At 38.7% G+C, this 24,612-nt stretch overlaps 1 protein-coding gene across 1 annotated transcript in view; it reads right to left on the reverse strand.

The window, feature by feature from the left end:
• Positions 1–431: 431 nt before the first annotated feature.
• NOX4 (NADPH oxidase 4) overlaps positions 432–24,612 on the reverse strand; it is a 204,142-nt gene continuing 179,961 nt past the window's right edge. Inside the window, exons 16-18 of the mRNA XM_056114562.1 lie at positions 16,756–16,824; positions 15,078–15,178; positions 432–1,362 (exon numbers count right to left, since the gene is read on the reverse strand). Of these exons, the coding sequence (XP_055970537.1) occupies positions 1,242–1,362; positions 15,078–15,178; positions 16,756–16,824 (291 nt within the window). The 3' untranslated portion in view covers positions 432–1,241. The remainder of the gene's footprint in view (positions 1,363–15,077; positions 15,179–16,755; positions 16,825–24,612) is intronic.

Here is a 24,612-nt window from a genome sequence, read left to right on the forward strand (position 1 = left end):
TCTTGTGCTGATAGCAAAACACCTGTTGCCAACCGAAAACGTGACTGTACTTCCAATCCCTCTAGCATGAACCAATCAATGCGTGATAGATGGGAGAGCTCAAGAATCTCTCACCCGGATAGACACAATATTCTTTGGTGTAAAAGTATAAGTAAAGTAAGTAAAGGCCCTCCCGTTGTTCGTTGATTTGCTCGAGCGGGCCCAGTAACGTCTCCATTGGAGACTTTGTTGTTACTGTGTCTGGCATATCAAATACATCACGGGGGGGGGGGGGGGGGCTTGCCAGGCTCTGCCGTGCGGGCGAGATACTCTCGGTAGCTTGCCGGGCTCTCCGAGAGGGGCGGAGGAATCCAACTCGGGTTGGCCATGTTGGCTGCATGCAAGGCAAACGCCCTACCGCTGTGCTATCGCTCCATACCAAGTAGCTAAAATTGGAAACTATTATACCATTGATAAAAAGTATAAGTACAAAAACATGTAAAAGGCTATTGAGTATAAATTTCTTTATAAATCATAATAATATATTCCTTCATATTATGCAATAATAGGTTAAAATCATGTATGAACAGGTTAAATTAAATAATTGTGTCTAATGCATGCCAAAGGAAGGCAAATTTTCCTAGACAGATAGGAAAGAATAAAAATATAAAAATAGATACTATATAACATTTGCAGAATAATATCCATGAAGCTTAAGGCCTATTGATGTCAAACAAAGGTGCCCGTATCAGTAGTGAGGAAGATTAGATATTGACACAAACTACCCGTATCAACAGAGTCCTGTGCTCAATTTTACAACATTTAATACATTAGTTTGGAATTGATCCAAATCAAGCCTACTCTATCAGCATGTAGAAAAATGCAATCTGGAGTTTCAATTCTTAATTTTGATCAGCCTTCCATTTGTTCAGCCAAAAACAATTTCAAGAGGAAGAAGGCTAGTATTCCCACAGGAGCAAGGGCAGCTCTCACTTCTTTCTTGCATCTGTAATAAAAGTCAACAATGTTCTCTCTAAATGTGAACACTGAAATCATCATATGAAATATTCTTCAGGGCTCTTTGGCTTTCAGGTTAAAGAAGCAATGGGACCTGTCCTGTGACACATTCTCAGTTTAAGTAATCAGATTTCAGAAAAGTTTGCTATTCTTTGGCATGACACAGTTGTTTGATTTGGCTGAGTTTTAAGTCTTAGCAATTGCACTCATTTCCTCTTTAGAGTTATGGTTCATCTCAACTGTTTTCAGCTGAAAGATTCTTTATTGTATTCAAATTTTGTCCCATATGGGTTGCGATGGTTACTCAGTTTATGAAGAATCTTGGAAATGGAACTGGGTCCACAGCAAAAGACACCAATTGTTTTCCTGGGAAAAGAGAGAAAATGGACATTTAGGTAGTTAACTATCCAGCATTTTAAAAAACAGTATACCTTATGTACATGTCAAAGTATTAAAGAAGCAAATCTCTTGCAACTTTACATATTAAAATATTTCCAATCATTTAAAGACATAAATATCAGAAAAGCCTTTATATTCCCCATACTTTTATACTATAATTCAAATGATGTAAATAGAAGCTCATACATGCTCTCTGTAGAACAGCAGGTAGGCAAAGTCTTTTCACCACATACCTTGGTGTGTTTATTAAACTAATCAAGAGCAGCTACTGATAGAGGGCATCCCCCTGGATCAGGCTAACTCTTCTCTACTAGAATCACACGCAGGTTTTCTTAATATTCCATTGACTTACATGTCAGCAATTATTAAGAGAAGAGAAATAGAAGCTTTTACCAAAATTGAAGGAGGATTCTGACTAATTTAACTCTACGTGGAAATTCAAAGTCCAAACCTGAATGCATTTTCTTTCTTTTGTAGTAAAGCACAAAATGACTGCAACAAATGCTAAGAAGGTTTTATTATTTCCTCACATAAAATTTTGTTGGATAAATTATACATATCCTTAACAATAGATTAAATAAATCCCAGGTAATGAATAATATTTCACATTATATCACTCCTGACACACTCCAAAGTTTGTTGGTTTTCATCAATTATTCCTAGGAAATAATAATTTGTAGTTTATGTCAAAAGTACACTATGCCCTTATAAGTGACAATAATTTGTGCTGAAATTGGAATAATCAGTCCACTAAATGGCACCAAAGTTTTATGACAAATACTAGAAAATGATTTTATATAAGGCTTTTATTTTATATATCTTATGTACTTATATATTTTATATAAGCCTTTAACATTAAAACATAATTTAATTTTAATATAAATTTAATTTATAAATTTTGACAGAATGTAAGATTTAAGCAGCTTCAGAGAGAGAAGGAGAGAGTTTACAGAGTACATATCTTGCATCAATGCCAAGCCAATTTGATTTTTGGCACCACATAAACTCTGGGTGAGACACTTGAGACCATAGGTCCCAGAGCACTGAGGGGCTGGCCTTGCTGGCTCCACGTCATGGAGAATATCCCCTTCACCTCTAGACACCCCCACCAGTACAGGAGGGATGGAGATTAGGAGGATTAATAAATAAATAAGCAAGTAAATAAATAAATAAATGAAACAACTACAAAATGGAACTTTCATTTGCACCCATTCATACTTATGTGGGACTTTATGTCTTAAAAACTTATGGGAAATATATGTAAACCAGTATTTTGAGATACTGGATAATAAGCAACACAGATCTATGTGGGATCCCCGAGAGGACTCGAGAGAAGGTGCCACAGTGAGCCCAGCAATCAGCCACTCCTGAAAGTTGGCCTGCTGCTGTTCTGAGAAGGAAATGTTTCGGAAGGCTAGCAGTCTTACGGGGCTTTTGATCACTGTATAACTGAAACCCAAGCACAAGTCTACAACTGTACCTCATGGTGTCTCACTAATAAAAATTAAAAAAAGAGGACTGGAGTTCACGAGAATTAAAGCTTTTAGACTTTTGTGGTGCACACAATGCAGAGGAAGAGGGAATACAAAAAGGAGAGCAGCAAATGACACACACTTTGACAAATAGCGACAAAGATGAATCATTACAGCATTTAAGACAAGTTGTAAATAGTTCATAATCCCAAAAGTCACAATGAGAAAAAACACAGCAACCTAACTAAACAATGGGAACAAGATTTGAAGAACATTTGTTCTTCGGAAGGGACTGGAGAGACTGCACTGCGGGGAGGGGCCTGCTCTGTGCTGCGCCTGGGTTTCTCTCTGGCAGCACACGGTGCGCTGATGCAGAGTCAGGCTCAAACCCACAGCACTATGGGGCGGCCCAGAAGCACGCATACATACATGCATACACACATCCATTTCTTCCATAGAAGAAATACAGATGGACATCAGGTGTTTAGCAACAGAATCATCAAAAAGCATATTTAAACTTAGTAAGATTAATCGCTGATAAGCAAGAGTAGCAGACCAAGTCGGATGGGATGTAAAGTTAAAGGCAATCAATCTGATTAGAAAACAGTAACACACAAGGCTTAGACTGTTTTAAAACATGCTAGTGATCTCTTATACAAGGCCTTGATGGCTCCAGGGTGAGATAGAACAATCTTCACACACTTTTACTAAGGAAATCTTTTTTTGATCATTTGTACCGAATATGGCAGTTCTTCAACATTAAATTAAAAAACAGGACTAAGGGTTGAAGTGAGGGCACAGAGTTAAGGCACTGGGTTCAATTTCCAGCACCACATATGGTTCTCTGAGGACCACTGGACTGATCCTTGAACACAGACCCAGGAGTAAGCCCTGAGCACTGTTCACTGTTGCCCCCAAACAACAACAAAATAGGACTAGGTATGATCCAGAAAGCCTATTACTCATAATCATTCAGAGATGACAGCACTCTCTTGTTTATCACATGGATTACAACAGGCAAGCCAAAGAAATAACCTAAACTATCATCAACAATAATGAATTAACAAACATAACATGTGAGATATTACATAATTACATGTATACTTCTAGAATTGTGATCTACCACAATGTTAATACAATGTTAATGTGGAGTATTAGTCTCCAGTTATAATGACTTTCTGCTTTCAACAACATCAATGACACGAGGGTATTATGCCGAATGAAGTTACAGATAAACACTTTATGATCTAACTTGTAGAAACAAAAAGTGATGAACTCATGAAAGAGAGGCACAGACAGGTAGTTTGGGTGGGACTTGGTGCATGGCTGATGACGAGTTCAAACTCTCTGTTAAAATATTAGTGATTTAGAGAATGATCCGGGTTTGATTCCTCTGTCCCTCTCAGAGAGGCTGGCAAGCTACCGAGAATATCCTGCCTGCAAGGGAGAGCCTGGCAAGCTCCCCATTGCCTATTCGATATGCCAAAAGCAGTAACGACAAGCCTCACAATGGAAACATTGCTGGTGCCCACTCAAGCAAATCGATGAACAACGGGAGAACAGTGCTACAGTGCTTAGAGAATGTAATAGGCAGTGTTATAGTATATAGCAAATATAATTAACAATACTATATTATATATTTTAAAACTGTTAACAGATCTTAAATGTGCTTACAACATACACATGATATATGTTAACTAACTTTATTGGAATGATATTTCTGTGATATATGTAAGTATATATACACACATATATATATATATAGTATCATATAGTATACCTTAAATATGCAGAATATTATGTCAGTTGTATCTCAAAGAGATGAAAAATAATTCCATTCTAGGCTTTATACATGAATTAAATAATAAAATGAAACAATAAAATAAATATTTAACACTGCAACTAAGAGCTACAAAAGAACTACAATATATACTAAACCAAAAATTGTAACTCTGAAAATACAGATAAAACAAGAATTATAATTAAAGAACTCAACATTATTCTCCAGTTATTTCTAGAACATGTAACAGAAAATAAATAGTATGTTGAATACTATCAGTTGAAACTGACATGTAAATAGAGCATTAATCACTTAATCACTTAACTTCCCGTTAGTCGTCGATTTGCTCGAGCGGGCGCCAGTAACGTCTCCATTTGTCCCTGTCGCGTGCTAGTGTAGCCCAATGGCATCTCTTCGCTCCGGGAACATGGAGGGCCTCAAACCGATCGTTCATGACCTTGACAAAGAAGTCTGACCATCTGGTAGGTGGGCGGCCACGCGGTCTCTTGACATCCCGTGGAATCCAATCAGTAACAGCTCTAGTCCAACGGTCGTCTTTAAATCTCATTACGTGACCAGCCCATCTGATTTTCGACACCTTGGCAAATGAGACAGCGTCCCTGATCCTTGATCGTCGATGGATGTCAGAACTCCGGATTCGTTCTCTCATTTGAGTGAAACGTGATATTCCAAGCATAGCTCTTTCTATTCTTCTTTGGGAGACCTGAATGGCATTCTCATCTTGTTTGCGTAGGGCCCAGGTCTCTGAGGCATATGTTAATGCAGGAAGAACAGTGGAATCAAAGAGATGTGCCCGGAGCCGGAGGTTTTTCGTCCTCTTAGCTATTTCTTCGACGTTCTTGAAGGCGTTCCAAGCCGCTCTCTTCCTCCTGCGCAGCTCGGGTGCCAGGTCATTTGTCATGTTGACCTCTCGACCTAGGTACACATAGCTGTTGCATTCAGAGATGGTCGTTCCATTGAGAGCGAATGGGGCGTCAGGAACAAGGCTGTTTCTCATAAACATTGTCTTCGTAAGATTCAGCTGTAGTCCTACCTTTCCACACTCACGGTCAAAGTCGGCCAGCATTTGTGCCGCTTGGCTGATGTTTGGTGTTATTAAAACAATGTCATCAGCAAAGCGGAGGTGGTGTAGTTGCCGACCATCTATCTTCACTCCCATTCCTTCCCATTCCAGTCGTCGCATGATGTTCTCGAGGGTGGCACTGAAGAGTTTTGGTGAAATGGTATCACCCTGCCGCACCCCTCTCTTGACATCAACGATCACTTCTTTGTAGAATGGTGAGATCCTGGTAGTGAATCCACAATACAGCTCACGGAGGATCCTGATGTATTGGGCTTGAATGCCCTGATTGGCTAGGGCTTCAATGACCGCTTCCGTCTCAACAGAATCAAAGGCCTTCTTTAAATCAATGAACGTTAAGCAGAGCGGCATCTTGAACTCCCGAGAAACCTCAATGAGTTTGGTTATCGTGTGGATATGGTCGATGGTGCTGAATCCTTTGCGGAACCCTGCTTGCTCACATGGTTGTCCTTCATCTAGTGTTCTGCCAATCCTATTCAGGATGACTCGAGTGAACAACTTGTAGATGACAGACAATAGGCAGATCGGGCGATAGTTGCCAATGTCATGGATGTCTCCCTTCTTGAACAGTAGTACGGTCCTGCTGGTTTTCCATTGAGATGGAACCTTGCATTCAGACAGGTAGCGAGTGAAGAGCCGAGCCAGTGTATTGATGAGTACTGACGGCAGGTTCTTCAGGTGTTCAGGTCTGACCTTGTCTGGGCCGGGTGCTGTTTGCTTCTTTACTGACGAAATGGCGTGTCGGATTTCGGAAGGGAGAACGTTGGGAACGACATACCCATCCTGTGGAATTTGGTATGTCGGCAAGTGGACATGGCTATCGAAGAGATTTGAGTAGAAGTCATGGATAATCTTCTCCATTGCCGTTCTGGAGGATGTGATGGATCCATCAGGACGTCGGAGGGCAGACATCTTGGTCTTATAGTTGGCGTAGGACAGGCGGGCGTTACGAATACTTTTCCAGGCTTCTGCCGCATCTACCAGTACGTCTGCTCTTCTCTCTTTGAGGTCTTCCTTGATCGCATCTCTGCACTGCTTTGCAAGCTCGGACGTTAGCTTGCGGTTGCCTGAGGCATGCGCCAAACCACGCTGGCGAATTAGCTCAAGAGTTTTCGAAGATAGGCGACTTTTTGTGGCTATCTCTCTCTTGGCGTTCCTCGCACATTCATGGAGGTGCTGAACCAGTCGATCGTATTCCTTGTCAATGTTGTCAACAATGGCATCTTCCCATGTTGCCGCAATAGTACCAAAGAGTTCCCAGTTGGTGGTCGTTCTGGGAGTTCTCTTTTTGAAATTTGCAGCCCTTTCTCCCCGCTCTGTGAAGTAGAATTTTGCACGAAGGAGACGGTGGTCCGATCCCGTTCGAAATTTTGGGACAACAGCGACATCAGTCAGGCAAAACCGTCGATTGAATATGATGTGGTCTATTTCGTTGTGGAATCGTCCACCGGGAGACTCCCATGTCCATCGTTTAGATTCTGCCTTCTGGAACTGTGAGTTACCATGAATGGTCTTGGTCGACATGATGAACTCAGACAGTCTCTCACCCTGTTCGTTCCATTCTAGGCCATGGGTTCCGATGTGAAGTTCTTCAGCTGATCTTCTCGGTCCTATCTTGGCATTAAAATCACCCACAATGATCTTGTAGAAGGTGTGGTCTTCTTTATAGAATTTCTCTAGCTCCATGTAGAACTTCTCGATTTCTCTTTCATCATAATGAGATGTTGGTGCGTAGACAACGAAGATAGAAACTGCAGAGTATTCCGAGAGTATTCCGCCCGCACGGAAGAGCCTGGCAAGCTATCCGCTGTGTATTCGATATGCCAAAACCAGTAACTACAACTGGTCTCATTCACCTGACCCTGAAGGCTTCACCGACATGGCAGCACTGAGAAGGATGAGAAAGGAGAGGCCGACAAAATCTCAAGGCCGACCTAGGCTGCCACAACGAAGGAAGACAAAAATGATCGTCTGTACTTTCAATGCACGTACGCTAGCATCAGATGCATCCATCGAGGACCTGATGGTACAAGCGCGAATGATCAAGTACGACATCATTGGTCTGACCGAGACAAGAAGACACGAATCTCACCATGCCGTTTTCGACACTGGAGAAGAATTGTTCCTCGGAACATGTGATAAAAGAGGTGTTGGAGGCGTCGGTGTCCTTATCAACACAAACTTGGCCAAGAGCATTGATTCATTCGAATGCCTAACAACCGGAATCGGACGTTTACATTTGAATAGATGTGGCTCACTGCCTGCAGTTTCTATCTTCGTTGTCTACGCACCAAATAGAGCATTACTTGATGATAATAGAATACAAATTCTCTTGGGATGCATATGTAATATTCACCAAGACAGACCAATATAAAAGGTTATAATAAGTAGAATCATAAGGAGCATGTTTTCCAAATGAAATCTAGAAAACAGGAACAAACTCCCAGGGGCTTCCACTATAGTAAAGCTGGCAAGGCACTTTCCTTGTCTTTGTCCAACCTGGGTTTGATCCCTGGTATTCTAGCCTGAGTATTGGCAGGAATAATTCCTGAGAGCAAATCCAGGGTCACCCATACAGCATTGCTTTATCTGACACCAAAACTGAAAAAACAGCAATAACAAACCCCAAACTATCCATAAAACTCCCACATATTTGGAAGTTAAATAAAATAGTTTTTGACAACTAACAATACAAGAAAAAAATCACATAAAATTAAAAAAAATAACTGAATAAACTGAATAGGGCTGGAGCAATAGCACAATAGGTAGGGCGTTTGCCTTGCACACGGCTAACCTGGGTTCGATTCCCAGCATCCCATATGATTCCCTGAGCAACGCCAGGAGTAATTCCTGAGTGCACGAACCAGAAGTAATCCCTGGGCATCGCCGGGTGTGACCCCCCAAAAAAAATGACTGAAAAAAATTAAAGAAAAACATTAAAAATTATGGATGAGAGCTAAAGTGTCATTTATAGGAAAATTTATTGTATGAAATACTTAAATAGAAAAGAACAAATGTTTGAATTCAATGCCCTAAGATTTCAACCCAAAGACCCTGAACCTAAAATAAAGAGAAAGGAAAAAACATGCGAGTAAACATGAATTATCTTGTACTTAATCAAAGTTAGATTACTATTAAAACAGAAAATATATCAACTGGATTTCCTAAATTGAGTACAACTGATCTACTGAATTTATACATTATAAAGATTTTCATTTTAGCACAATAAAAATGTACAATAATATTATGGTAGAATATTTGTGTTATTTGCATGCACTGCTGCTACATCACACCCATACCAGAGTGCCAGGTACCCCATCCCCCCACATCGTTCTGCATGCCCCCTGTCCCCTCACCTTGTCCTGTATGCCCCATCGCCCCCACATCATCCTGCATGCTCCCCGTCCCCCACATCTTCCTGCATGCCATGCCTCGCATTCTCAGAGCTGCCTGCCAGTGAGCTTATTCAGGGCTACTACCCTTGGGGAGAGATAAGCCTTGCTTTGCTTCTTAATACTCTCCAAATGAGTCAGATCATGAAGTATTTGTCCTTTACTTTCTGAGTCTTCGCTCAGCATGATTTCTTCCAATTACATCCAAGTTGCATCAAATCGCATGATTCCATCTTTTCTCATGACTTAATAGTATTAAATTACGTACACGTAACCACAATTTCTTTGGTTGTTCATCTATTGGTCATTTGGGTTTTATCCAGATCTTGCCATCATAAATAACGCTGTGATGAATATAGCTGAGCATCTGACCTTTTGGATTAATATTTTTATATCTTTGTATTACGAGCCCAGAAGTGGAATTGCAGGGTTAAATGAAAATTTCTTTTAAATTTTTGCGGTCTCCAAATCATTTTCCAAAAATGCTTAACCAAGTACTACCAGAACTCATTAACATTTCTTCCTCATTTTTTTTTAACTTTTTGTCACATTTCCACCAACACTTATTTTTTCTGAACTTTTTGGGATGAATGTTGTGACATAATAGCTTATTGCCATTTTGAATTGCATTTGAAAAATGCAAATCAGTGAAGAGAATATTTTTTCATATGCACATTTATTTATTTATTTTTAAGGAAATATCTATCATTACATTTGAGGAAACGTCTCTCTGATAAAATGTATCATCTCTCATAATCATAGGGTGGTTTGTTGTTTCTTGTGAGCATGGGAATACTTTATATATCCTGGATATATACCCTTGCTGACGTCTGAGTACCGTCTTTCCCCAGCCAGTGTGGTATATTTCAATTTGTTTCTCTTTACTTTCACAGTGAAGAAGGGTTTTTGCTTTATGTAGTACCATTTATTTATGCCTGCTCTTGTTTCATTTGCAAAAACTGAAGAAAAAAAAACCTAAAAAATCCTCTGGTTAAAATCTGGCAGCATCTTTCCTATGTTATTCTCAGTATATTTTATAGAAAGATTTAATACCAAGTCTTCCTTCTCTTTTAAATTAACCTTTCTATTCATCATGAGAAAGAGTGTAGTTTCATTTTTTTAACATATGGGTCTCCAGTTTTCCCAGCGCCACAGGTAGAAGAGGCTGTCCTTGGTCCATTTCATGCACTAGTCTTATTTGTCATACACTGCCACATACCCATCTATGGGTTTACCTCTGAGCTCTTAGTTCTTCTTTATTGATCTAAGGATCTATCTTGGGTTCAATACTATGTATTTTTCATTCTTAGAGCTTTGTAATAAAGTATAAAGTCTGGGAAGACAATGTATTCCATCTTTTTAAAATAAGGATGGCTTTGACTATTCTGAGTTTCATAAATATTTTAGAAGTACTTTGAAATATTAAATTTATACCATCAAAGTTTACATTACAGGTTTTATTAAAATTAGAGGGAAACAAATCATTTCACTTATTTATATATACTTTCTGTCAATAATGTATTTTGGCAGTAGGACACCATTATTTTCTTATTTTTCATTAGAAGGATATGCATCAGTTTCTCAATTGTTGACAATTTCTTAAAGCTTCTTCTTTTTTTTTTCCCTTTATTTTATTTTTTTTTAAAGTTGTAGATTTACAATTTTTTGTGCTTTGGTTTCAATTATACAATGATCAGATACCCATCCCTCCACCAGTGCCCATTTTCCACCACCATGGATAATATCCCTCCCACCCCCATCCCCCCATCCCCCCTGTCTCTGTGGCAGGGCAATCCCCTGTGTTCTCTCTCTCCTTTTGGGTGTTGTGGTCTGCAAAAGAGGCATTGAGTGGCAAACATGTTCAGTCCATAGTCTACTTTCGACATGCATCTCCCCTCCTGGGAGGATCCTCCAAACATCCTTTATTTGGTGCTCCCTTCTCTATCTGAACAGCCCTTTCCTCTAGGATACCCGGCTGGCCTCTAAGTTATGGAGTAATCCTCCTGGTGCTGATCTCAGCTATTCTTGGGTATTAATCTCATACTTTGTTACTTTATATCCCCCAGATGAATGCAATCTTTCTATGTCTATCCCTCTCTTTCTGACTCATTTCGCTTAGCATGATACTTTCCATATTGTACCACTTGTATGTAAATTTCATGACTTCATCTTTTCTAAGAGCTACATAGTACTCCATTGTGTAGATGTACCAAAGTTTCTTTAACCAGTCATCTGTTCTTGGGCATTCAGGTTTCTTCCAGTTTCTGGCTATTGTAAAGAGTGCTGCAATGAACAAACAAGTGCAGATGTCACTTCGACTATACATTTTTGCCTCTCTGGGATATATTCCCAGGAGTGGTATTGCTGGGTCAAATGGGAGCTCAATATCTAATTTTTTGAGAATCGTCCATACTGTTTTCCAGAAGGGCTGAACCAGTGGACATTCCCACCAACAGTAAAGGAGTGTCCCTTTCTCGCCACATCCACGCCAGCATCGGTTGCTTTTGTTCTTTTGAATGTGGGCCAGTCTCTGAGGTGTGAGATGGTATCTCATTGTGGTTTTGATCTGCATCTCCCTGATGATTAATGATGTAGAGCATTTTCTCATGTGCTTTTTTGCCATTCGGATTTCTTCTTTGAGAAAGTTTCTGTTCATTTCATTGCCCCATTTTTGGATGGGGTTGGATGTTTTCTTCTTGTGGAGTTTAACCAGTATTTTGTATATCCTGGATATCAACCCCTTGTCAGATGTGTATTCGGTGAATATCCTTTCCCATTCTGTAGACTGTCTTTGTATTTTGGTCACTGTTTCTTTGGAGGTGCAGAAGCTTCTTAGTTTAAGATAGTCCCATTTATCTATCTCTGTTTTCACTTGCTCGGCCAGTGGCGTGGCATCTTTGAAGATACCATTAGCTTCAATGTCATGGAGGGTTTTGCCAACTTTATCTTCAATGTACCTTATGGTTTCTGGTCTGATGTTGAGGTCTTTAATCCATTTTGATCTTACTTTTGTACATGGTGTTAGGCAGAGTTCTGAGCCTATTTTTTTGCATGTAGCCGTCCAGTGATGCCAACACAATTTATTAAAGAATTAAAGCCATCTACCACAAGCCTACAGCAAGCATCATCCTCAATGGGGAAAAACTGAGAGCCTTCCCTCTAAGATCAGGGACGAGACAGGGATGCCCACTCTCTCCACTGCCGTTCAATATAGTACTGGAAGTACTTGCAATAGCGATTAGGCAAGAAAAAGATATTAAGGGCATTCAGGTAGGAAAGGAAGAAATCAAGCTCTCACTATTCGCAGATGATATGATACTCTACTTAGAGAACCCAATAACTTCCACCAAAAAACTCCTAGAAACAATAGACTCGTATAGTAAAGTTGCAGGTTATAAAATCAATACCCAAAAGTCCATGGCTTTCCTATACGCAAACAGTGAGAGAGAAGAAAGCAACATGAAAAAAACAATCCCATTCACAATTGTGCCCCAGAAAATCAAGTACCTAGGAATCAGCTTAACTAAGGAAGTAAAGGACCTGTACAAAGAAAACTACAAAACGCTACTTCAGGAAACAAAAGAGGACATGAGGAAATGGAAAGATATCCCCTGCTCATGGGTCGGGAGACTTAACATTGTCAAAATGGCAATACTACCGAAAGCATTGTATAAATTCAATGCAATCCCTATAAGGATACCCATGACATTCTTCAAAGAAATGGAGCAAACACTCTTGAAATTTATATGGAACAATAAGCCCCCACGAATAGCTAAAGCAATTCTTGGGAAAAAGAAAATGGGAGGAATCAACCTCCCGAACTTCAAACTGTACTACAAAGCAGTAATAATTAAAACAGCATGGTACTGGAACAAAGGCAGAACTGCAGACCAATGGAACAGGGTTGAATACACTGACATCTCTCCTCAATCATATGCTCATCTAATCTTTGATAAAGGTGCAAGTAATGTGAAGTGGAGTAAAGCTTCTTCTTAAATATTATTTTAAAAATAATTATTTTAAAATCACACAAAGATTTTTTTTTACATTTTTACAATTTTATCTGCTCTTCAAGTTGTTAATCAGTACACATCTAAGTGTGACTTTAGAAATTCCCCATTGTTGCTTTTACTATCTTAATTAGAGCCTCCTCATTCTTGAGGTGATGGGTGAGGAATTTGGGATACACTGTTGGTGCTCATGATATAGTTTTGGCTCTTATCACTCCTACTCATACAAATAGAACCTTATATGGTGCTGTGAATTGAACCAGAATGGCTGCGTACAAGGCAAGTGACTCGAACTATCCCTGTACTATTCCTCTGGCCCCATATTATACTCACTTTTAAGCTGCATAATTAATCTTTTCAATCCATGTGCAATACTAATATGTAGTAGATTATCACATTTCAATAATCTTCCTGAGATTTACCTATAAAATTTTGTTTAGATGCCAGAAGTTGGGAACTAATTCCATAAATGTTCAATAATATATGAAAATTTTCCTATTATGCTATATACTCATTTATTTCACAAAGATTTGCAAGGGTAAAATCACACTTAATGATAATTTATGCATTCCTGGTATGTTATTTCTTCTTGACCATGAGCTAGAAGATTTGAGTGACTTACTAAAGGACACAGAAGCAACTGTGAAAAAACATGTCCGGACTTCTGAATTTGCATTGTTTTTAAAGCACCACGAGACAGTAAAATACAGAAATGATATTAAACATTTTTCACCCTGATCCCAGAGTATGGGATTCAAAGGCCACACAAAAGTACAGCTAGAGTTTCCTGTTATATAAAATATAAATTCAGCTAGCTTAGAATATCAGTTGATTAGCTGTAAAATAATTTCCTGACAGATTACTGAACATTGGATGACTTATAAAGTAATGCACTGTAGCACTGTCCTCCCATTGTTCATTGATTTGCTCAAGCGGGCACCAGTAACGTCTCCATTGTGAGATTTGTTGTTACTGTTTTCGGCATATCGAATATGCCACAGGGAGCTTGCCAGGCTAAATATACATCTAAATATAAAGTAATATTTAGATTATATCTAAATTTTTGCTAACTAGTTACTTATATTTTAATATACAAATAACAATCTCTCAACATGATGCTTCCCCGATGAGAATACGACAAACAAGATTCCTATTCTTTCTACCAGGAATAATGTTCTTCTGGAAATCATTTTTAACTTTAAAAGAAAATGAACTATTTACATAATATAATCTAAAAACCATAAACATAAAAATCCCTCTAAATCATGAACATTATGGTGTGAATTCTTGAGAACTAATTAATGAAAGAAACCAATGATTCTTAAATAATATTTTTCTAATTGAACTTCTCTTTTCAGATTTGCTTCTAAATTGAGCAAAAACAAAAGAAAACTAAAAAATGTTCAACACTGAGCCATGGGAATTGATCAAACAAAGTTATTCAGTGGTCAGTTAAATATAATTAAAAAAGAATAAGTTTGTGGTGCAATACGAAATCCAAATGTGACAATATTATCACAACTAATATAAGATGAATGGCTGCAGCAAAAGATGTAAAATTATTTGTAGAGCTCATTACTTTGCACACATAATTTTAATTTCCTCTCAATTATCACATAGTATACATTGTGAATCTAAATACCAATGAAAATATGAGTCTATAAAAATTTAAATGCAGTAGAAAATATAAATGCAGGTAGGATCATCTTGTTCATCCTTTCTGCATCATTTGTAGGCCAAATTTTATTTCAACTACAGACAAGTAGAAATTATAACTTTGTTACTTCCTCCTGTGACAGTGATGTGCTTCTGATTTTTTAATTTGAAAAAACATTTTAAATTATTTTAAAGCTTTATTAAATGATTGAGGAATATTTTATTTTGATCAATAGCCACATGCCAAATTTTTAGAGGCAAAGTACTTACCCTCTATTACATTTTGCTACTTCATCAAATAGAAGTTTCCACTGAGGACGTCCGATAAAAAGTCTTGAATTCAGTGCTTGGTATTTATCTCCAATTATCTTCTTTTAAAAAGAAAACACTACATTTTATATGACAAGTTAGGCAAACAACATTTTTTTTTCAAATTAGGTTTACCCTTTTTAAAATTTTTAATTTTTTATTATTTTTTAATTTTTTATTAGTTAATCACCATGGGGTACAGTTACAGACTTACAAACTTTCATACTTGAACAAACAACATTTTTTATCTGACATAATTTCTGCCTGGACCTAATTCCCTACCAAATAGCTAAAAAATACACATGCGAAGTGGTAATATATAAAGTACAGTCATTTAGAAGCATTATTTCCTTCTTTTCCTCCTAAAATCCATCTTCTTGAATAGAATTCTAGTTATAAACAAATGACTGGCATTCTAATTTTTAGTGAGTTGCTTAATTTATTTATTTGTGAAGCAAGATTGCTTTTTAAAAAATCTTACTTAGCAAGATGAGAGAGAAGATAAAGAAAGAAGTACATGTCCCAGCGAGAAGGCTAGCTTCTCTAGAGTGGAAAGAAGCAAGCAAGGAGACCGCAAGAGAAACCAGCAGGATATGTGCTCCAGAGAGATCATGGGCTTAGAGCACAATCCTAGTTGCTTTATTTTATAACAACTAAATATTAAGACAAAGAATGCACTCTAAGTGGCAAACAGAAAAGCAGGTGCATTATACAAATATACGTTATTGAAGAAGGTACTTTGTTTTTATTTGGAGACATGACTTGCAGTGCTCAGGGGTCAGACATGACTGAGCACTGGTGGGTGTGAGGCTTGGGGAGTACTTAAGGGACTGTATTTGTAGCCAAGGATAAAACATGTTCATGCCTCATGCAGCATGAACACCTTACTCACTGTACTATCTTCTCCAACCCCTTTGTTAATTATTTTTACTTGGCTCATTATATTAGTAAAGTACTACAAAGTTTTATTATAAATTCAAGGAGATGAACCTACCTCAGGCAACCTAAGGGAGAGGAGCCCAAATGTGTGTTGGTCAACAAGTAATTTGTATGGGTCAGTGTTTGAGATTATTCGATTTGAATCACAATACAGAGTCAGGATGAAAAAATTCTTTTTACTCAGACAGGGGAAAATGTCTGAAATCCCAAGCATAAAAACTTATCTGTGATATGGAGATAACAATAACCAATAGTAATACCTAACATTTGAATCTGTTGAATTACATGAAATCATGTAGGTGAAATGCTTTGCATACAATCTAGAAAATTGTAGGGAATAATGCATTTTAGTTTGCTTTGAATGAAAATAAACATGATCTTTCCTTAATCACAATTATAAGACTGTTGCTTGATGGTGTGTTATCTAGAAGTAAAGAGCTTCTGGCAATCAATAGTCAAGAAGAGCAAGAGATGAAGATGAAGATGAAGAGATCAAAGGTCTGCTCCAGTCCCCGAGAAGAACAACATGGAGCATACTTACTTGCTTCAGAAAGAAGCCATGATCTTTCTGAATACTCCGTGTGACTTTTCTACAGTGAACTTTCCCTCAAGCCATCTGCAGGAACCTTAACTTAGTCCTTACCGTAAACCTTCTATTGTCAAGAGGCCTCTGACTTTACAGTGACATTCAACCACATACCTGGAGTCCATCTGTTCGACTGAGATACAGCTGGATGTTCATAAAATCAGGTCTGTTCTCTTCCCAAAACTGAAGGCATGAAAATTAATAGACTTATTTTTTTTCCTGTATATGCAGTTTGTCATTTTCTAAGATATGCGAATCTAGAATTTTTTTTTAATTATTATTAGTGAAACACCATGAGGTACAGTTGTAGATTTACAATTTTTTGTGCTTGGGTTTCGATTACACAATGATCAAATACCCATCCCTCCACCAATGCCCATTTTCCACCACCATGGATAATATCCCTCCCACCCCCATCCCTCCCATCTCACCCTGCCTCTGTGGCAGGGCAATCCCTTGTGTTCTCTCTCTCCTTTTGGGTGTTGTGGTCTGCAAAAGAGGCTTTGAGTGGCAAACATGTTCAGTCCATAGTCTACTTTCGACATGCATCTCCCCTCCTGGGAGGATCCTCCAAACACCCTTTATTTGGTGCTCCCTTCTCTATCTGAGCTGCCCTTTCCCCTAGAATGCCCGGCTGGCCCCTGAGTTATGGAGTAATCCTCCTGGTGCTGATCTCAGCTATTCTTGGGTATTAATCTTATATTTTGTTACTTTATGTCCCCCAGATGAATGCAATTTTTTTATGTCTATCCCTCTCTTTCTGACTCATTTCGCATAGTATGATACCTTCCATGTTGTACCACTCGTATATAAATTTCATGACTTCATCTTTTCTAACAGCTACATAGTACTCCATTGTGTAGATGTACCAAAGTTTCTTTAACCAGTCATCTGTTCTTGGGCATTCAGGTTTCTTCCAGTTTCTGACTAGCGAATCTAGAATTTTTAATTCTTGTATTATCATGTAATATCAGAATCAACTCACAAGCATATACATACACACAAACACATATATGTTCATATGTAATAATGTCTGTCATAAGCATTTTAGACTTTGATATTAATAACCTACCTATAAAATTATATATGATGTTGGTAAAGGTATTAGAGGGAACAACTCTAAATGTAAAACTCTAATATGCTAAAAATTACACAAATATTACCTTCTTTTTCCCACATTTTAATCTCTGAATACCTAAAAGTTTCCTCATAATGGACACAATTTTGAAAATATTTAGACTTACTTTTTAAATTTAATTTGGTTTCACAATCCTTTTAGCTGCACCCATATACTATGTTAAAAATTTTAAAGCATTTATATTATTCTTCTATTTATTAGTATTTTTTAAATTGAATTACTGTGAAATACAGTTACAGACTTACAAACTTTCACGATTACATTTCAGTCATACATTGATCGAGTACCCATCCCTCCACTAGTGCACATTGTCCACCACCAATGTTCCCAGTATCCCTCCTGCCACCCCCAACCCTACCCACCCCAGCCTCTATGACAGACACAAAACAAAATATTACTCTCTCTTTTGGGGTGTTACGGTTTGCAATACAGCTACTAAGAGGCCATTGTGTTTGGTTCTTTATCTACATTCAATGCACATCTCTCATCTCGAGCGATCCCTCCAATCATCATTTACTTAGTGGTCCCTTCTCTATCTCAGCTGCCTTTTCCCTAGCATGTAAGGCCGGCTTCCAAGCTGTGGTGCGATCCTCCTGGCCCTTATTTCTACTGTCCTTAGGTATTAGTCTCCTATTATGCTACTTTATATTCCACAAATGAGTGCAGTCATTCTATGTCTGTCCCTCTCTTTTTGACTATTTCACTTAGCATGATACTTTCCAAGGCCATATATTTTTAAAGCTAAACATTAACAGTGACTTTAATATGCATGCTTTGAATCAAATACACACACAGTCACAAAAAATGAACACACAGAAATACACACAAAATATATTTGTTCCTATTCTTGCCCTCCCCTGATTTGTCAATGATTTTCATGTATTAAAAAAATTTACAAAGCAGGAGCGATAGCACAGTGGGTAGGGCGTTCGCCTTACAAGCGGCCAACATGGCCAACCCGAGTTCGATTCCTCCGCCCCTCTCGGGGAGCCCGGCAAGCTACCGAGAGTATTGGATATGCCAAACACAGTAACAACAAAGTCTCCAATGGAGACGTTACTGGGCCCGCTCGAGCAAATCGACGATCAACGGGAGGGCCTTTACCTTACAAAGCAGGAAATAGAACTGTCAACTACCCAAGTGAAGGACAGAGTTAAAATTAGATGTATTAAGACAGTATCACAAATAATATAGTCATGTATAGAAAGTATGCTTTCCATTTTTATTTCTCCTGGCTTTTACTTTATTTTTTTCACAAGTAAAAATAACAGGATAAGAGACATGGAGGGACTGTACAAACCACTAATAGAAATAACACCACTATTTTAAGAAAGTCCTTGGGCATAATGGGTAATTTGGATATGTGAAAGTTAAATCTCCTATAATGTTTTATTCCCATTTCCAATTCTGAATGAATAACATTAGGAGGACAGAGCGCAATACTTAAGATCTCATGAAAGTAGGAGTTAGAATATTCTATTCTGAAATACTCCAAATGCCTGTGTTCCCTTGCTTGAATTTTCCAGCCTCATCTATAGGGTTTAATGTCTTTAAAGGAAATATTGTGGCTAGTTAGTGGAAAAGCTGTGCCAATCCATGAGATCTGATCTCAGTATTCTTGATTTTTTAATTTTCAAAATAACTATAATTTCACTATAGTACAGTACCATTATTTATACATATTTGAAATGCTACTGCTACACCATGCCCAGCACCAACGTTCCAGTTTACCGATTTGTTTTGCTTTACAATTGTTTTAATGTTCATGGTTCTGATGGACACAGTTATCTCACCCCAACCAAAGAACCCAACACCCTCTAGCAAGGCCCACACTACTTGCAGTTCATACCATGATCCCCCTCACTGACTTCCAGATTACTTTGTTTCTTAGTTCTGTATTCAAGGTTCAAGGCTTTGGCAAATGTTTGCTACTGTTTGCTTGCTTTATTTATCTACATACCATAGATTACTGGTATTATCTGGTTGTTTATTCTCCATTCTCTGACTTATTTAACTTTAGCATGATACCTTCCAGTATGAAGGTATGCTGAAATGAACTGCTTGCTTCATTTTTTTTTATGAATGCATAGTGTTCCATAGTAATCCAAAAACCCTTTATCCATTTAACTTCTGTGGAAATCTTTCCATATCCTGGTTATTGTGCTAAACTGTAATGAACATGGATGTGCTTATTTAATTTTGAATTAATTATTCTTCCTTATCTTTTCTTAAATCATCATGCTGGGCAGTCTGGCCTATCAAGATCCACCTATTTTGTTATCATTTCAGAAAGACTGATGTCCTGACAAAAGAGTGGGGAACCTGGATAGAACCACCTATTCTGAGCATTCTAGAAATATGTGAAAGAACTCACAATAGGAAATATTAGAACATATATTTTGTTTTGTTTAAAATATTTTTGTTAGATTTTGGGCCACAGAGAGCTTTGCTCAGGAGTTACTCCTGGCTCTATATTTAGAATTTATGCTGGTAGTGCTCAGAGGATCATATGGGATTCCTGTCAATCTAATTGATTGGTCTCATGCAAGACAAGTGCCCTATGTCTCCAGCCCCTAACAGAGTTCTTTCGCCTAATCACTGTCACTGTCCTTTCATTGTTCATCAATTTGCTTGAGTGGGCCCAGTAACGTCTCCATTGTGAGACTTGTTGTTACTGTTTTTGGCATATCGAATATGTCACGGGTAGCTTGCCAGGCTTTGTCGTGCGGGCAAGATACTCTCAGTAGCTTGCCGGGCTCTATGAGAGGGGCAGAGGAATCGAATCCAGGTCGGTGGTGTTGGTTGCCTGCAAGGTAAACGCCCTACCCGGTGTACTATCACTCCAGCCCCCTTTCACCTGTCACCTAATAAGTACGAATATTTTCTATGCATTAGACCCTTTCTGTAAAAATACTGAAACCACAGTGCCTAATAGGAAAATGAGACAGAGAAAAAAAAGTGTCTGCCAAGGAGGCAAGACATGAAGGGAAACTGGGGACATCAGTGGCAGGAAATGTGCACTGGTGAAGGAATGGGTGTTAGAACATTGTATGACTGAAACTCAATCATCAACAACTTTTTAACAATATATATATATATATTCAATAACAAAAAAGTTTAATTATCTTCTTAACTAATTTTACACTCAGAGACACAACCATGGGAGCAGTTTTGATTCTGTTGATGTGAAAGAGACAAGCAAATATATCCAGGTACTACAGAAGATAACTCTTACTGCTTACACTCGTTGTTATTTTGCTATTTCTAAAAACTTCTGAAGATGTAATACATTAAATCAAATATTTTAAAGTAACAGAAAATATAAATTATAAGGTTTTACTACTTTGAAGGTTCATTCACTCCTTTTATCTGTCCTTTCTATCTGTCCTTTGGTAATATTTGCCTTCTAAGGCATATCATGTTTCTTTCCATGTCTTAGAGCCAAGAACAAGCTTTTTATTTAAAGAATATTGAGATACTGTCAAAATAAATAGAGGATATAAGTAGAACAATATTCCATGATCATGAATTAGACAAATTCTATTGCAAAATGTCCATAATAACTAAAGTAGTTTGTATATTCATCTGCAATCCCTTTCAAAATCCAGTGGCATTCTTCAAGAAAAAAATTAAAGTTTTCTTTGGAAAAAAATAAAGAAAATCTTCATTCTATGAGTAATGAAAACTGGAGGCATCACACTCTTCCACTACAAAGCTACACTACAACACAGCAGTGATTAACGCACTGGAAAAAACAGACTTTAAAGACCAATAGAATAAAATAGGATGCAAGGCCAGGAATAAACTTACATGTATGTACATATTTACAACAAAGAAGTCTAGACTATATAACAGAGAAATGAAAGCCTCCTCAAAAAATCGTACTGATATAATTTCAGTCATAAAAAAACCTAACAAAATTAAATTCTAAGCTAGATATCTATTTAGCGCAATGCACACAAAAATTTGTGGCAATTCTGTGTAGGATAACATTGTTTTGTCCTTTCTCCCTTGCCACAAGGTGCTTAGGTTTATCGGGTCACACCCATCAAAGTGCTCCCCAGTCACTCCCGTTCTTTTGTTTATTTGTAACTACTTCTCTATGATCTCTTCCCCAAACAGTTAATCAGCTTATTCCCCTAATCAGTTTCTGTTAATTTGTAAGGTCTAATCTTTCTAGGACACTGAACTTATATTGTAAGTTAATATTGCCTTTCTCCTCTCCTTATGTCTTTTGAATAGTTTACTTTAAAGCAATGTCCTTTTGTATAGACACAAGAAGACAATTAATATTATGCTTCTGTAACATGGGATTTAATTGGCTTCAAATATTATTCATTCCTGGGCATCTGCTTTCTCAATTTAAGCCTCATTTGCCTTCACTTCCCAGTGCCCCCCAAAGCAGGGTCCCAACGAGGGCTGGATTAACCAAGGCAAGTGGTAAGCTATGTGCTACCCTGCATCGAGATGGGCCTGGCCAAAGCGCCACAATCCTTAACTATAAGAGCTTGATCATGACAAATGCTGTCATGATCCAAAGTAATGATGAGACTAGGACCCTGCTAGGGATAGGAAAGATAGGGACTTAGAAGGCACCAGACAATGGGGAAAAAAAGTCTCATTCGTGAATGGGAAGAATCAATGTTGTTAAAAATAATGAGAATTTAATGTAATTCTCATTAACATTCCAATAACATTCTTCAAGGACTTGGAACCAACTCTACTAAAATTTATGCAGACAATAAAACTCCCTGAATACCCCACAGCTCCTGGAGGGTACAGTGACTTAAGATATTCTACTCAACAAATACCATGTGGCTCACAATTATTTTTCATGCCATCTGGTGAAAACAGGGAGAGAAGAAAGAGAGTAACTACAACCTAATCCCCTCACACCTTCCAAAGAATCAAACTACAAAAACTCCCCCCAGCACAGCGAGAACACTAGAAAATCAATGGGGAGAACACAAATGAGTGTACCAGGTTCAATGAGAAGAAACAATGTCACCGAAGACATTAAAGAGCAGCAGTAAATCCTCAATATTTTTAGCAGCATTATGGTGCTCAACAAGTTCAAAGAAATGATATCACAGGTGGCCAGCAAAGCACAAGAGTGTACAGAGTGAAAAAAAAAGAAAACTCCACAAACAATAAAACCAACTCTACTGCAATCAGAAATGACAGAAATAAAGGCTGTGTTAGGTGATATTAAAAAAGGTCAGTAAAAGATCTGAACATCAGAATAACAGAAGCTGAGAAAAAGACTGAGAAGCTTCAAGATGAGGAGCAGACCAGAAGACCAGCAAAAGGTGGAAAATGTCGGAAAAGAATTGAGCAGAATGCTAGAGAATTATGAGATGAATTTAAGAGGAAGAATGAAGGAACTATTGGAGTCCCTGAAGAACAGGAAGAAAACTTTGGTGAAGAAACAGTAGTTCAATTAATCATCACTAAGAATTTGTCATGGTCAAGAATTATAGGCATTGAGATCCAAGAGCAATAAGGTTCTCAGTTAAAATAGACTCAGGGGGGTATGGTGCCGCCAGTGTATCTGGCGAGTACCTGTACATCAGGCGAGTTCATCAGCAGACTTGATGTTGCCTTCAGACTTCTTGATAACCCAAAATTGCCTCTCTCTGCCTTTGGCTGGACCACAACAACTTGGGACCAAGTTTACCAAGAAATTAAATAGCCAAAAGTTAGGTATGTGGGAGCCACACCCACAAGCCACTTCCAGCTCAGCTATACAAGCTCATTTATTGGCCTTATTTCAGAGACCCATAGGTAAATCTCAAAAGAGATCAAAAGCCACAGTTAATCTCAGACCCGCACATGGCTGAACAGACTTGGGTAAATCAAGGGGGGATGGGTTGGCCTCGTGGTCCACCCAAGGAGAGTCCCAACAGCCGCTTGCTTCCACAATCCAAAATCACTGCCATATCCCCAACCTGACTCCACCATCTCAGGATGGATCTCACCAAGATATAAATAATCTGCTGAAAATTCTGGTATGCCGGTTTTGTGACTGAAATCTCCAGGCTTTCTTAGATTTGGAGTGGCCTACCTCTCCCCAATCCCAATAAACATGGAAGCACTGACAGTTACCCCACGAACCAATTCTAGCGCCACCCTGTCAGCTCTACTGCTGGCCTTACTTCAGAGACCCCTAAATAAATCTTGAAGGGGGTCAAAAGCCACAGAAAAGCTCGGACCTGTGCATGGCTGAATAGATCAGGATAAATTGGACGGGGGCAGGTTGGACTGTTCCCGTCCAAGCAGAGCCCCCGGCAGCCATTTGCTTCCACAATCCAAAATCGCAGCCATACCCCCAGCCTGACTCCACTCTCAGGATGGACCTCACCAAGATATAATCTGCTGAAAATTGTAATGTGGATCTTAGAACACCAATAGCTCTGATCCAGAAACACAGCAGCAAGTCCCAGAAGACACCACAGCGCCAGATATCTCTCCCGGCCCCAAACCAGGTCAATTTCACTGGGACACCCCAGATGGAGCAGGTGAAGTCTCCCTGCCTATTACATGTGGAACTCCAGTGACCAAGAGCTTCCACAAGCAAGGCTCAAGTATGTAGGTTCCAGGACTCAATCTCCAGGCCGCATGGTGTCAGATGACCCGGGCTTTCCCTCCCTGGGTCCCCACCCACTTAGTGGAGTGGCTGTCATGCCCACAATTTGCCTCCAGGCACCATCTTACCACACTGACAGCCTCGGCCCAGAGACATAGCAGAGAGTCCTGGAAGACACCACAGCACTGGAGATCTCTCCAGGCCCCATACCGAACCAATTTCACTGGGGCACCCCAGATGGAGCAGG

This window comes from Sorex fumeus, unplaced genomic scaffold, assembly GCF_029834395.1.
Source record: "Sorex fumeus unplaced genomic scaffold, SorFum_2.1 ptg000026l, whole genome shotgun sequence".
NCBI lineage: Eukaryota > Metazoa > Chordata > Mammalia > Eulipotyphla > Soricidae > Sorex > Sorex fumeus.